We start from the raw sequence: 15,413 nt of genomic DNA, 5'->3' as shown, positions 1-15,413 counted from the left end.
CTGCCCCCGGCCGCGAGGGCGGGAGGACGCCACCAAGAGCCCTCCTTCTTTCAGCGAAAACTACACGACCTCCAGGAACCCGAGCGCACCTGGAGGGCCTTTAAGTCCTCTGGGACAAGGCTGGGGTTAGAGGGAGGGGGACGTCCTCGCGAGGTTTCTGGAAGCGGAGCAGATCCAAGTCACAGAAGAAAAATAACTCAGGGAGCTCGGTTGTGGCTCAGCAGTAAGAAACCCGACTGATACCCAGACTGGTATCCGTGAGGATGCAGGTTCGATCCCTGGCCTTGCTCAGCGGGTTAAGAGATCCGCATTGCCGTGAGCTGTGGTGTAGGTCGCAGATATGGCTCGGACCTGGTGTTGCTGTGGCTGTGGTGTAGCCGGCGGCTACAGCTCTGATTCGACCCTAGCCTGAACCTCCATATGCCGCAGGTGCAGCCCTAAAAAGACCCAAAAAATTAAAAAAAAAAAAAAAAAAAGACAATCACTGTAAACCAGCTATAATGAAAAAAAATTATACGTATATATAAAAAAATAAGTACCTAACCCGTGCCTGCCCTATGGTGGTGCTAATGTGCCGAAAGGGACAGAAAGTGGGGCGACGGGAGACAGAGATGTCCCCTGGCGCGCCAGCAACGCCTCAGAGAAGGCCTCTGTTTAGGAAAAGTCTCTGTGGATGAGTGGCCTCCCCCGTTTTTCCACCCCATCCCTCTCCCTGAGAGGAAAAAGCTCTGCTGGAGCAAAATGATGGCCCACGGTGGAAATGCTCGCCTCTTTCCCAGCCTCCATTTTGTGGGAAAACCAAAAAAACACTGGGAGAAGGAGTCTGGCCTGATAACGATGGAATTAATGCTGAGCTGAGGTAACAGCTTTCTGCTTTGCCTCAGGCCAGCAAGTCTCCTGGAGTCATTAATCCTCAGCAAGTGCTTCAGTGGAAGCCAAAATCAGCTCCTCCGCCTCATAAAGCCACCATGAAACTAGACAGTGGTCCCGTGTTGTAGCCCTGAGTCGGTGTTTGCCTGGGCGCTGGGCCTAGTGACCGCCGAAGGCCTGCGTCTGCTTGAAGTTCTGTGACCTCGGTGAGCCTGTGTCTGCTGATTGTGGAGGCTGAGACGTTCTAAGACCTGCAGTCCACAAGCTGGGGACCCAGGAGAGCCAGCACTGGCGTTCCAGTCCAAGTCCAAAGGCCTGAGAACCAGGACAGCTGATGGTATTAGTTCCACTCTGAGGGCAGAAGAAGACCAATGGCCCAGGCAGGTGATGTCCCCTCTCACTCAGCCTTCTGGGTCGAGCCAGGCCTTCAACGGATGGGACGGGCCCCCCCCCCGCCCCACACACACACACACACACGGGAGGGCAATCTGCTTTATCCAGATACACATGTTAACCTCATCTGTTAAGACCCTCACAGACACACCCAGAGTGATGTTTGAGAAAACGCTGGGCTCCCCATGGCCCAGTCAAGGCGCCGCTTACAATTAGGTATCACAGGATGCTGACGGCATTGCCAAAGGATTGTCTTGGGGCAAAAACCGAGGTCTGGAAAGCATTTGCTGGTGTATCGTATACACCACATGGGGGAAGAGGGTGTGGCTAGGACGGATGGTGACAGTGGTGAGGATGGTAGGGAACAGGAGACAGGACTCAGATTTCCAGTGGGTGACTTAGCGAGGGGCCGGCAACGGTCAGCGTTCTATGGGTGCTATGGAGATTTATTGCAGAAGCTAGAGACTCTCTTTGGGGGAAAGACACATGGATGGAAATAGCCAGTCTCCCTCATCGCACCCAAAACCCGCCCCTATCTTTGAGTCCTCTAGGAAGATGAACCTGGGGCTTCCTTACCCCTCAAGACACGACACAACCTCCCGCACCATCGCGGTTTGAACTGGACAGTACTAATGGCCTGAACCTAGCCAGAACCCAGATTGGGACTCGAACCCACGTGCTGGCACTTAAACCCAGCCTAAAGCCAGACGGGACTTAAACCCACAGTTTTAAATTAGAATCACTCATTTGATGTCTGGACTCACGGAGCTTCAGAGTCTTCATGTCTCTGCACAGAAGGAAGTCAGCGAGAGACAAAGTGATAGGCAAGAAATAGAAGTATTAAGATAGGACGCTTGTGAGACATGCAAGCGGGCAGCAAGGAGGCTCTGCCCCCAGGATCCCGGTGGGCTACAGCGTTACCCTCCCAAGGGGAGTGGGGGTCCTCCCTGGAGGAGAGTGGTAGCTCCTCCCTGGTATCTGGGATTCAAATCAGCAGAAGGGCGGTCCTTCAATGCCTGCCCCGAGTCTGAACCTGAATGCAGACCTGTCCCATCCCCAGCCAACAACCTGAGGCGAATCTCCTGCCTCCACTCGTCCAGGAGGCCGGCCTCGCTCTGACAGCTTTCCTGAGCAATTATTAACTCACAGCGATCTCCCAAAGTCCCCCAGTTTCCCTCTCTATCTCTCGCCCCTCACAACTTCCACAACTACCTGTGCCGACTCCATCCCTAGCAGGTTCAGTAGCTGCAAGATCCACCCGAGGCCCAGAATGGACAGATCTGCACTTGAGAGCAACCACCCAGGGCAGCCCATCGAAGTGCGGACAGGCCTGCTCAGGAGGATGCCTGGAAGTCCATCTGGTGCGCCTCCCAAATGTACCCCCCCCTTCCCGCCGTGTCTGCCCGTGGCCTCCGCCCCAGCCTCGGACCCACTGGCCTCTGCAGCCCCAGCGACCAGAGGCCAAGGGGCTTGCCCCTTCTCACCTCCCTCAAAGCCAGCATCGCCTCCTTTCTCTGAACTCACAGCAGCTGAGTGGCCGACGCCCTGCAATCCCGCCCCTCCTTCTCGTCCCTTCCCTGAAGAGACACCCGCCAGTAAATATTTTCTCCTGAGGAAAGAATTTCTCCAGTAGAAACTGTCAGCAAACAGAGAGGCTGTGAGAGGCCTGCAAATGTTTTCAGCTCTGGCACACAACCCCCATCTGGTGCTGCGGACGTGATGTGTCAAGTGTGCACGCGTGCGCGCGCGCACACACACACACACACATACACACACACACCCTGAGGATGGGCCCCTGCTCCCCATCACTCACCCTAGTCAGGCCTGCAGAGCTCACGATAAATCACCTCGGCCCGGGAGCGGCTGGGAATATGCTGAATCATCTAATTGGCCAAGAAAGACAGTGACAGACGACCCCCTCCCCCGCCGCCCGGCAGCGACGGGTCCCCTTTTCATGTTAATCAGGATCTTCCAGCCTCAGCCCCGCGCAGGGCTGCGGCCTGGAGGCCGCCCGCCCGCCACCCGGCCGGCCCTTCGGGGACAGGGGCCTTGTCGCCGCTGGGCCCCTGCCTCCCGTGAGAAGTGAGGCCAGGGAACCCCCCCGGCCAAAGGAAGCCTTGCCCCGCGGGCCCTTGGAGTGTCTCCTACGAAGGCCGTTTTCTCATAAACGTGTGATTAAGCGGAATTACAGGCTCCCTGCACTGTTGTGCATTTGGCCCAATTCTGCTCCACGGTAGCCTTTGTCCTGCCCCAGAGTCACATTTCTGAGGTTTCGAGCGGAGCTGAAGAGCTATTTCGAGGCTTGTGCTCTGTACCCAGTGGCTTCTCCGCTGGGCCCTGGGTTTTGTTTTCCTTGGCAGGGCGCGCCCGCCCACAGCAGAGGAGCAAGCGGGCAGACCTCGGGAGGCGGTGGCAGAGGGAGGCTGTTCTTCGCTGCCTCGAACCCGCGCCCCTCGCGCCCTGCCCCCGGCCGCGAGGGCGGGAGGACGCCACCAAGAGCCCCTCCTTCTTTCAGCGAAAACTACCACGACCTCCAGGAACCCGAGCGCACCTGGAGGGGCCTTTAAGTCCTCTGGGGACAAGGCTGGGGTTTGAGAGGGGAGGGGGACGTCCTCGCGAGGTTTCTGGAAGCGGAGCAGATCCAAGTCACAGAAGAAAAATAACTCAGGGGAGCTCGGTTGTGGCTCAGCAGTAAGAAACCCGACTGATACCCAGACTGGTATCCGTGAGGATGCAGGTTCGATCCCTGGCCTTGCTCAGCGGGTTAAGGATCCGGCATTGCCGTGAGCTGTGGTGTAGGTCGCAGATATGGCTCGGACCTGGTGTTGCTGTGGCTGTGGTGTAGGCCGGCGGCTACAGCTCTGATTCGACCCCTAGCCTGGGAACCTCCATATGCCGCAGGTGCAGCCCTAAAAAGACCCAAAAAATTAAAAAAAAAAAAAAAAAAAAGACAAATCACTGTAAACCAGCTATAATGAAAAAAAATTATACGTATATATAAAAAAATAAGTACCTAACCCGGTGCCTGCCCTATGGTGGTGCTAATGTGCCGAAAGGGACAGAAAGGTGGGCGACGGGGAGACAGAGATGTCCCCTGGCGCGCCAGCAACGCCTCAGAGAAGGCCTCTGTTTAGGAAAAGTCTCTGTGGATGAGTGGCCTCCCCCGTTTTTCCCACCCCATCCCTCTCCCTGAGGAGGAAAAAGCTCTGCTGGAGCAAAATGATGGCCCACGGTGGAAATGCTCGCCTCTTTCCCAGCCTCCATTTTGTGGAAAAACCAAAACAACCTGGGGAGAAGGAGTCTGGCCTGATAACGATGGAATTAATGCTGAGCTGAGGGTAACAGCTTTCTGCTTTGCCTCAGGCCAGCAAGTCTCCTGGAGTCATTAATCCTCAGCAAGTGCTTCAGTGGAAGCCAAAATCAGCTCCTCCGGCCTCATAAAGCCACCATGAAACTAGGACAGTGGGTCCCGTGTTGTAGCCCTGGAGTCGGTGTTTGCCTGGGCGCTGGGCCTAGTGACCGCCGAAGGCCTGCGTCTGCTTGAAGTTCTGTGACCTCGGTGAGCCTGTGTCTGCCCCCGGCCTGCATCCACCAGGGGCCCGGGTCTGCGGGAGCCTTTGCTAAAGGCTCTGTGACTGCCGTGGGCCTCTGTTCACTGAGAGCTCTGGACCTGCCAGGGTGAAGCCCAGAAGCCTGTAGGGAGGGAGGCAGAGGGAATTACTAGGAGCAGAGGATTGATTTCCTAAAGGCAGAAGTAAATTTAAAAGGGAATTTTTAAAACTTCGGGAAGACTATGACAGTTGTCCCATTGTGAAAGGCTTCAGCAAGAAGAGAGGACACATTTTGTCTCTTGAAAAATCAGTTCTGGGAGTTCCCAATGTGGCACCGTGGGTTAAGAACCCGACTAGTAGCCACGAGGATGTGGGATTGATCCCTGGCCTCACTCCGTGGGTTAAGGATCTGGTGTTGCCGTGAGCTGTGGTGTCAGGTCGCAGATGCAGCTTGGACCTGGCATGGCTGTGCTGTAGGCTGGTGGCTATGGCTCTGATTCGACCCCTAGCCTGGGGACGTCCATACACTACAGGTGTGGCCCTAAAAAAGCAAGAAAGAAAAATCAGTTCTTTGAGGACCTTCCGAAAGAATTGGTCGATCGGGGTCTTATGGGCTGGATTGTGTCCTCTAACAATGCACACGTCGAAGCCCTAACCCCACAACCTCAGGATGTGACGCCATTTGGAGATAGGGTCTTTTTTTTTTTTTTTTTTTTGCTTTTTAGGGCCACACCCGCAGCATATAGAGATTCCCAGGGAGGGGTCAAATAAGAGCTGTAGCCACTGGCCCATACCACACCCACAACCTACACCACAGCACACGGTAACGCTGGATCCCCAACACTGAGCCAGGGATGGAACCTGCATCCTCATGGATCCTAATCAAATTTGTTTCAGCTGAGCCACAACAGGAGCTCCTGGAGATCGGGTCTGTTTGGAGGTGATTAAGTGAAAATGAAGCCATTAGAGTGAGTCCTAACCCAGTATGTCTGGTGTCCTTACAGGAGGAGGAAATGTGGACATGCAGGTACCGAGGGAAGACCACGTGAGGACCCAGGGAGAAGGCAGCCGTCTGCGAGCCAAGGAAAGAGGTCTCAGAAGAAACCAGCCCTGCAGACACCTTGATTGTGGCCTTCTAGCTTCTAGATCAGTGAGACAGTTCATTTCTATGGTTTACGCCATCCAGTCTATGGCCCTTGTTACGGCAGCCTAAGCAAGTGAATCACACGCTAAGCTAGAGTAGGGGAATGTTTAGGCCTGGCTTGTTTATTGCTTTATTTCCCCAGTACCTGTCATACCCCTCAGTGAGAAAAAGTTCACCATATGCACATAACAAACCCACTCGCAAAACCAGTGGGTTAAAAACCCAGCAGTCATTTCTTTTGCTTACAATTCTGTAATCTGGGCAGGGCTTGGTGGGGACACCTCGTCTCTCCTCCATGCAGCATCAACTGGGCTGACTTGACTGGGGAGCAGAAGGCTGTATTCGTTATCTCCTGCTGCCTGACAATTTCCCCAGACATTGTGTAGCTTAAAAAAAAACCAAAACCAAAACCATGTATAATCGCATACAATTTGTGTGGGTCAAAAATCTGGGTGAAGTTTAGCTGGGTGCCTCTGGCTCCCGGCGCCTCATGAGACTACAGTCACGGTACATTTGGGTTCTCTTCTGAAGGCTTGGTGGGGAATCTGCTTCCAAGCTCACTCACATGGCTGATGGCAGATCTTGCTCTCCCACCTCATGGGCCTCTCTTCTGGGCTGCCTCACAACATGGCAGCTGGCTTCCCCCAGGACAAGAAATGTGTGTGTGTGTGTCTGTGTGTCTGTGGTGTGTCTGTGGTGGGGGTGGGAGGGAGAGAAAGAGAAAGAGAGACCAACGCAGAAGACGCAGTATTTTTTTTTCTTCTGTTTTTTGGCTGCACCTGCAGCACATGGAAGATCCTGGACCAGGGATTCAATCCCAGTTGCATCTGTAATCTATGCCACAGCTATGCTGATGCCAGATTTTTAAGCCACTGTGCTGGGCTGGGGATCAAAGCAGCCATGCTACAGAGGCGAGCTGGATCATTAATCCACTACACCACAGCACAGTCTTTTTCCCCACCACAGTCTTTTTATAACCTAACTAGGGCAGGCCATCCTATCACTTCTGCTGTATTCCACGTGTTAGACGCTAAGTACTCAGTCTAGTCTACATTAAGGAGGAAGAGATGACACGAAGGCAAGAATACTACCATTGGGTGCCATCTTTGAGGCTCCCTACTACAAGGATTGACTTTCAAGATCACGCTCTCCCATGACTGGCAAGTTGGTACTGGATGTTGGCTAGAAGCTGAGCTGGAGCTGTGGGCTAGGAAGCATAGCTCCTCTCCCTGGGCTGCTTGGACTTCCTCACAGCATGGTAGCTGGGTTCCCAGAGCAAATGTTTCAAGAGAGTAAGGTACATTACATTTTTATGACGTAACCTCAGAAGTCACAGAGCATTTCTTCCACTCTATTGGTCAAAGCCATAACAAAGCCCCGCCCATGTTCAAGAATAAGGGCCACAGACTCTACCTAGAGATACAAGAGTGGCAAAGATCAAGAAATGCATGGTGGACAGGATCTATTTTGTAGCTATCTTTGGAAAATACTTCCTGCTACAATAGAGGATTTTTTTTTTTCTGTATTTTTGCCTTTTCTAGGGCCTCTTCCCACGGCATATGGAGGTTCCCAGGCTAGGGGTCTAATTGGAGCCGTAGCACACCAGCCTAAGCCAGAGCCACAGCAACGCAGGATCCGAGCCGCATCTGCCACCTACACCACAGCTCACGGCAAGGCCGGATCCTTAACCCACTGAGCAAGGCCAGGGATTGAACCTGCAACCTCATGGTTTCTAGTCGGATTCATTAACCACTGAGCCACGATGGGAACTCCTACAATAGAGTTTGGTATTAATTAGAGAAGAGGTTGAGTCTGTAGTTGATGAAAGTAAACTCAAGCCAGATGTCTAGGAAGAGAAGTAAATTCTCTTAATTCAGGACCTCAGGTTCCTGGGACCCCTATCTCTGACTCTGTTTCTCTGGTGTAGGTTGTTTATTCTTCAGAGTATATCAGTGTTGCTGTGGTTTGGATCATACAAATGTGGGCTCCCTACTCTAGCAGTTCAGATAATTGGTTGCAAACAAAAGCTCCAGTTTGGGGAGTGGGGAGATTTGAACATGAAAAGTCTTTTAAACTGGAGAAGTGAATGCCTAATGGCAGAATGTCAGGCACCAGGCCTGGGGAGCATTTTGTGGATGAGGACTTGAGAGTCATGCCATGAACCCACAAGGCTCACCCTGCTCATTTTTAATATGTTGGATTTCCCAGTATTCTCAGTTTTCTAAGTCTATTTGACCAGGATCTTGCTGCTTGGAAATCAGAGAAGTTATGGACCCTGTAGAAAGAACCCTTGTCTTCCCTAGGGAAGAATTTAGGATCTCAGTAGGGGGTTGGCCATCACCAGAATGGAGGCTGCCACAGCCCCAGGGAACTGTATCACTGAAAGGACTAGTGGAGCATCTCAGTCATTCATTCATTCAGCAAATATGCATTGAATGCTGCCTGCCACTGTACAAATTTCCTAGGTTTGGCAGACACTATCTTTTCTACTTCCTAATAGCCTTGAGATTTTCTTCTAAGAACCATCTTCCTTTGTTCAGTAATCACCACCACCTCCCCCGCAACCCTGCACTGTGTAGCAACCATGCAGTTTGGGTGGGTTTGAACCCATTCCTACCTCCACGGCCTAAGCCAATCAGAGCAATTCCATTTCTCTTGTCACAGGGACAGTGATGACCATAGCAAAGAGATACTCAGGACTTTTGAGGGATGGAAATGCCTTTTTTTTTTTTAATTTTCCCTGGATGTGACTGGGGAAGCATGCAAACCTAGTTTCTATTGGCAACTATCTTGCAACCATGAGGGAAGTCAACCTGAGCACAGAACTAATCTCCAGAGAAGGATAAAACTGAGAGAAGTACAGAGAAATGGAGCCAGAGACTTGATATAACCATGCCTGAAGCCCAATAGATTCTATCATGGCTCAAGCCAGGGTGAATTGGTCTGTTCTATAATTTTCAAGTTCTTTAACTGATCTGGATTTAGGAAAGTTGCAGGATACAAGATCAAAACACAAAAATCAGTTGTATTCCTGTATATAGGCAATAAAACAATCCAAAAATGAAATCAAGAAAACAATTCCATTTACAATAGCATCAAAAAAAAAAAAACTTAGAAATACATTTCTTGAAGGTAGTACAAACTGGCATACTGATAACTATAAATCATTGCTAAAAGAAATTAAAGAAGGACTAAATAAATGGAAAAGCATCCCATGTTCATGGACTGGAAGACTTAATACTGTTAAAGTGGCAATACTCTCCAAAGCAATCTAGACATTCAACACAATCTCTACTCAAAAATAAAAGAGCAGATTCTAAAATTCATATGGAGGAGTTCCCGTCACGGCTCAGCAGAAATGAATCTGACTAGTATCCATGAGGACGCAGATTTGATCCCTGGACTCGCTCAGTGGGTTAAGGATCCAGTGTTGCCATGAGCTGTGGTGTAGGTCACAGACGTGGCTTAGATCTGGCGTTGCTGTGGCTGTGGCATAGGCCGGTAGCTACAGCTCTGATTCAACGCCTAGCCTGGGAACCTCCGTATGCTGTGGGTGTGGCCCTAAAAAGACCAAAAATAAATTAAATAAATGAAAAATAAAAATAAAATTCCTATGGAACTGCAAGGAACTCCAAATAGCCCAAATGATCTGGAAAAAAGAAAGAACAAAGTTGAGGGACTCACACTTCCCAATTTCAAAACCTACTACAGAGCTACAGTAATCAAAACAGTATGGTACTAGCATAAGGATGGAATGGTAGATCAATAGAATAGAATTGGGAGTCCAGAAATAAACCCATGCATCTATGATCAACTGATTTTGACAAAAGTGCCAAGACCACTTGGTCTTTTCAGTAGGTGGTGCTGGGACAACTGGATATCCACATGCCAAAGAATGAAGTCGGGCCCCTACTTCAAACCATACACAAAAATTAACTAAAAATGGGTCAGAGATGTAAATCTTGAATCATCTACGCCAACATTTCAAGACACAGTCTTCTTGTCTTTACTCACTCCTTACCCTGACCATTTGCCCTTTAAATTTCCCTGGAAAGTCAGATTTTGGTGCATCAACTCCCCTAACATCTTAATACATGAGAACATTTTATTTACTGTTATTGTTTAAAAATTGGGGAGGAAAAAAAACCAACCTCAATCTTTGAAACCTGGGTTTTGAGAATCTCATTAAGATGTCCCCTGCCCTCATCCCACATGAGATTATTAACACAGGCTTTGTGGACCAGGAATCTGGGCAAATGGCCATCTTCTCAGCAGGAGGGTGCTAATCTTCACTGCTAATCCTCATACCTGCTAAACCTCACCAACTCCAAAGAAAAGATTTCTGGGGAGAGGCACTTAAAAGAAGGCTTGGGCTTCCAGGAACTCCTTCCTGTGGCTCAACACTCAGCAGGGCCTTTATCAGAATGTGCTGGGTGAGATCATCGACATTTAAAATTAATCTGCCCGCGTCCAAATAAGGGAACAACAGCACTGAGAGTGTGGCCTGGCCTCTGCCCGTGCTCATCATTTGTTCACTTGAAATCTGTGGTCCTTGCCTGTCCCATGGATCAGGGACCTCCATGTTTGATCCAGGCAGTGGGGAAGGGGGGTGGGGGGGCAAAAATTGGACAAAGACAATTGGCTATCCAGGTGCAAAAGAATGAAGCTGGACCTCTATCTCACACCTTGAACAAAAATTAACTCCAAAGGATAAAAGCTACATGAGGCCAAAGAAACTATCATAGGAGAATGGTTACCAAGACCACTGACACGCATTACACACCAAAAGTCCCAAGCCCTCACAGCTGCCCGAGGCCTGGCACAGGGAGCTGGGCAAAAATCCTGGTCCTCCCCACCAAAGAGGTCTCTCTAGCTTGGTCTCCCACCCAGCCACGTGGCCCCTTCTATAAACCCTCCATACATTTCCATACTGCCTGGCCTTTGCTCTTCACTCTCTACGTAGCATGCCATCCCCAAATTCAAGGCCAAGGTCAAATTTCTACCTCTTCCTTCCATGGATCTGAGTAGGATTTCCTCATCAGAAACCCTGGCTCCTTTCTCAGGCCTTCTATGGCATTTCCCTTTTAGCTCTGGCATTGCTGCATAGCCACCATTGTCCTCTAGTTTCTGGGCTGGCCCTAAATTCAAACGGGTTGTCACCCTGTCTCCTTAAACCATGCGAACATCTTAGAAATTCCAGTATTTCAACATCAAAACTGCAGTTCTCAGATTATTTCTCATAATTGGAAGTAACCCCATAATCCTGTATTTAAACCAAAAGTCCCCATTTTGGACTTGTAAAGTAAGACGTTGTGATTAAGCCACTTATTTCATTCTGCTTTGATCACAATTATGTCTCCTCACTGAACTGTGAGCACTGTAGGGATAGATCCTGTATTGATTAGGATTAGGTTTGGCTGAAAGCAAAGGAGACTCAAAATTGCAGTGGCTTAAATGTGGTAGGGGTTTCTTTCTCATTTGCAAAAGTCCCGAAGTAGGCAGTTCAGCAGGGGAATGGCTGCTCTTCTAAGAAGACTCAGGAAGCCAGGCTCCTTCCATCTCACCGTTCCATCATTCCTAAGGTGAAGCCCTTGGTTCTAATGGTCCACGACGGTGGCTGGAGCCCCAGTCATTACATCTGTGTTCCAGGCAGCAAGAGATGAAGAATAAAAGGAGAAATGGTCAAATATCATCTCTTCAGGAAGTATTCCGGAAGCGGCCAGCCGCAGGATACTTCTACTCAACAACCCAACCGCCTGATTTTAATCGCATGGCCACACCTATCTGCAAAGGAGGCTGGGAAATGTAGTTTTTCTTCTAGGGGGTCATGCGCTGAGCTTAAAATCAGGATGTGATCACTGTTGGAAGGCGCGGCAGTATCCCATAGATGTCTTGTGCATCTCAAGATTCCAATTCAGAAAATCACTCTCGCATAGTACCTCATACAGAGCAGCAAGGAATGAGAAATAGGATAGCACAGGATTTGTGGAGCTCATTTAAATATCCGAAGTGTCTTTCAACGACATCGTTATCTCACTTGATTTCTACAAGAAAACGGTCCCCTAACCAAACCAATACTTCAACTGTGATCAGCATGGAATAAAGGTTTTTTAGAAGTCATAAATGCATTGTATGCAAATGGCTTGCTAATTACAAATGAGACTTGGCTGGTCAGGCCGATAGGCTCTTTAGCTGATGACTACATCTGAACATAAAAATTTAAAACAAACAAAAGCTCTTATTCAGCCTACCTTGTATTAAGGGGCCGCCCCCTAAATTCACCAGTGCAAATAAGACTTGCAGTGTTGAATATCAAAGTGTCCATTGCTCCGAAGTTTTTTTGACTCTCCATTTCTCACTGGAATGAGGAACTTGGTACCTGGGGCCATTTGATAACAGGGCCCCCAAATTCTTTGCTACCCCTCCCATCAAGATTTGGGGTCTGAGTGGATGTGTAACTGCCTCAACTAAGAAAGTACGGCCCACGTGACCCTGCATGACTTCTGGGCTAGGCCAGAAAGGGCCATGCAGCTTCCACTGGGATCTCTTGGGACAGTTGCTGTGTACAATCACCCTGAGACCGCCGGGCCGAGAAGATGCTCTGGGCCACAGCTTGTCCTCACCACAGCACCAGACAAATGAATGAAGCCATTCAGAACCCTCCAGACCCAGCCCACCCACCACAGGGTGGTCTCAGTAGATGCCACGAGGAACAAAGCAATCACCCAGCTAGGTCCCGCCTGGAATTCCTGGCCCACGCATCCATGAGCACAATAAAATGGGTGGTGTTTTATGGCACCAAGTTTGGAGCGATAAACCCAGCAATCGTGACGGGGACAGTGCCGCATAGAAAGAGATCTGGGATGAAATCGGAAACCCTCTGAGCAGGCCTCAACCCGGCAGAAGCCACCAGCCAACATCACGCAAAAGCCCCAAGATTTTCTCTCCCGGCTCTTCCCAGCCCCACCTAGCTGGGTAAGGAGCGGTCAGCCTCAAATGGACCCAGGAAGACTTGAGTTTCGATCCTTGCTCTGCCCCGCGCTAGCTGGCATGACCCCTGGGCAAGCTGCTTAATCCCTCTGCACCTCCCGAGCCCCGTGCAGGGCCCGTACTAAACTCTTCCCAGCGTGGCTGCCAGCATCTGCTGAGCGAGCCCCGTAAAGCGCTGGCACACAGTAGGTGCTCTGTAGGGCATTTCCGTGGCTCCTGTCCCGGGTTTTCCAGACATTTCAAATACTCCTGAGGCTCCACTTTGGTCCAGGAAGTGAGCTCTTTGGCTTGCTCCAGGCTGGTCCCATTCAAGTGTCTCCTTGAAAGGCCACAGCGCTATTGAATGAGATCAGATCACTGGGGGGACGGCAGTCTCTCCCCACAGCCTCAGACCCCCCTAATCTCTGCGCTGGCAGGCTGCCCCGGCCGAGCCATGGTGAACGTCAGCGGTGGTAAGCCCAGGGCCATGTGTGGTTCAGCCCTGATCTAGTAAACACACGTCTTGCCAAACCTGAAACTCAAGTCATGGGTGAGTGCGGAGCTCTGGGTCGCGTTCTGGTTTTCTTCATCCAACAACTATAATCACATAGGTTGTTAAAGGAGCCGGGCTTTTTTTTTTTTTTTTTTTGGAAGCAACTTCAGAATTGGCTGAACCAGCGGAATAATTTACTGTAATGGAGTTTCCTGCCTCTAATCCCCCCATCCCCTTCCCCGCCCCCCACCCCTAGAAAAATCCCAACACTGCAGAGGCCACAAAGGACTCTGTTGCTTAGCAACAGGAGTGAAGCTAATCAACACAGCTCTGAATATTAATATTTTTCCAAAACACGACTTATCCTGAAATTGTGCGGCAAATACAAGGCCTTCCTTTCAATATAAACAGTCATTTTCAAACGCATCTATAATTAATTTGGCGATGTGCTCATTTCCTTAGCTGGTGGATTAGCCTCACGAAGAACAGTAACACCGACCACACTGATGCGGTGCAGCCTTCGTCCGGCACATTCAGTCGGCATTTGGTAATTGCGTCGGTCTCGGAAGTGGCGATGAGGTAACTGGGGCTGGCTTTTGTGCTCGTTCTTAAGCTGGAGAAATGGACACGAAGAGGTTAAATGATTTGTGACAGAGCCCAAATGAATACGCAGGCTTTTAAAGCCAAACCCAAGGACCTTTCCCCTAAACCATATGGCATTCCTCTTCTTCTCTGAACTCCCTGTAACTTTTTTTTTTTTTGCTTTTTAGGGCCACACCCCTCGCACATGGAGGTTCCCAGGCTAGGGGTTGAATCAGAGCCACGGCTGCCGGCCTACACCACAGCCACAGCCACAGCCACAGCAACACGGGATCTGAGTTGCATTTGCGACCTATACCACCGCTCACGGCCACGCCGGATCCTGAACCCACGGAGCGAGGCCAGGGATGGAACCCGCAACCTCATGGTTCCTAGTCAGATTTGTTTCCGCTGCGCCACAACGGGAACTCCTCCCTGTAACTTAGGGTGGAGCCTTTGGTGAGTCAACCACTCTGAACATCGGTTTCCTCCTCTAGGAGAGAGGGATGATGAGGGGGCTGGATTGGATCAGCCCTCACGTCCTTGTAGCTGCATTATTTCTAGCCCAGTCCAGGGGGGTCCGGGATAAATCAACAGTTCCCTCCGGGGGTTTCGAGCGTCTTGTGCCGTATTCTTAGAAGCAGGAGTGGAAGGAAAGGCGGGGAAGGAAGGGAACAGCGAGACCTGACTGCCGAGGCTCACTTTAAAAGCCAAGAAGGCCTAAGGAGATCAGAGCTGGACGTGAGGGGGGCACACGCAGAAAAGACCCCGTGAGGGATGTGGGAAGCAAAGGCCTCCTTTGCCAGCTGTCAGCAAGGGGGCAGGGGTGTGACAGAGGTGACCAGCATATCACAGAGGCAGCCCCTCAGGGCCACACACCTGAGGAGCTGGCTAGGCTGCCTCACGCCCCTCGGGGCCAGGGAACCCCTGGTCTCGCTGTGACTAAGGGGAGACATCTGGGGAGCAGCCATCCCTTTGAATTTAGTCAGGTTTGGGTCCTGGAGCCTGCGGTGCCTTCGCCCCTCAGATTTTGCCAAAACTCGGAGTCCGTTTTGGATGAGGAATTCCCAACTCAAACTGCTTCCCGTTTTAGTTGAAGTTCGAGGGGTGACACTGAATCAGACACTGTCTTTAGGCATATTTTCCCCCCTCCCTTGGCTCTACTTCTTTCTGCGTGAACTTGCTTGTCAGACAGGCAGAGCCCTGGGGGAGGCCTGCCGTGGCTGTAAGGACGTCCTTCATCCCGGCGGCTTCAGATGTCTCAGTCCTGAAGGTACCAACAGAAGTCCCAGCGTGTGTTGGCAAGGAGGGTCTGAGCTTGGGTCACCTGCCCAGCCCGGAGCCAAGTGCTATGACCCAGGGCATGGAGTCACCTGATCGGCCCTCATAGGGTCCTAAGCCCTCGCACAGAGGG

General features: G+C 50.7%; 1 protein-coding gene across 1 annotated transcript in view; it reads right to left on the bottom strand.

Moving 5' to 3' along the window:
• The window catches only part of LOC110257671, a 98,029-nt gene that overhangs the window by 33,067 nt on the left and 49,549 nt on the right, over positions 1 to 15,413 (bottom strand). The window contains exon 2 of the mRNA XM_021079834.1: positions 13,920 to 14,033. Within this exon, the coding sequence (XP_020935493.1) occupies positions 13,920 to 13,964 (45 nt within the window). The 5' untranslated portion in view covers positions 13,965 to 14,033. The remainder of the gene's footprint in view (positions 1 to 13,919; positions 14,034 to 15,413) is intronic.

Source organism: Sus scrofa, chromosome X, assembly GCF_000003025.6.
Source record: "Sus scrofa isolate TJ Tabasco breed Duroc chromosome X, Sscrofa11.1, whole genome shotgun sequence".
Taxonomy (NCBI): domain Eukaryota; kingdom Metazoa; phylum Chordata; class Mammalia; order Artiodactyla; family Suidae; genus Sus; species Sus scrofa.
The sequence above is the reverse complement of the archived record's forward strand: the minus strand, read 5'-3'. Positions and strand labels throughout refer to the sequence as shown.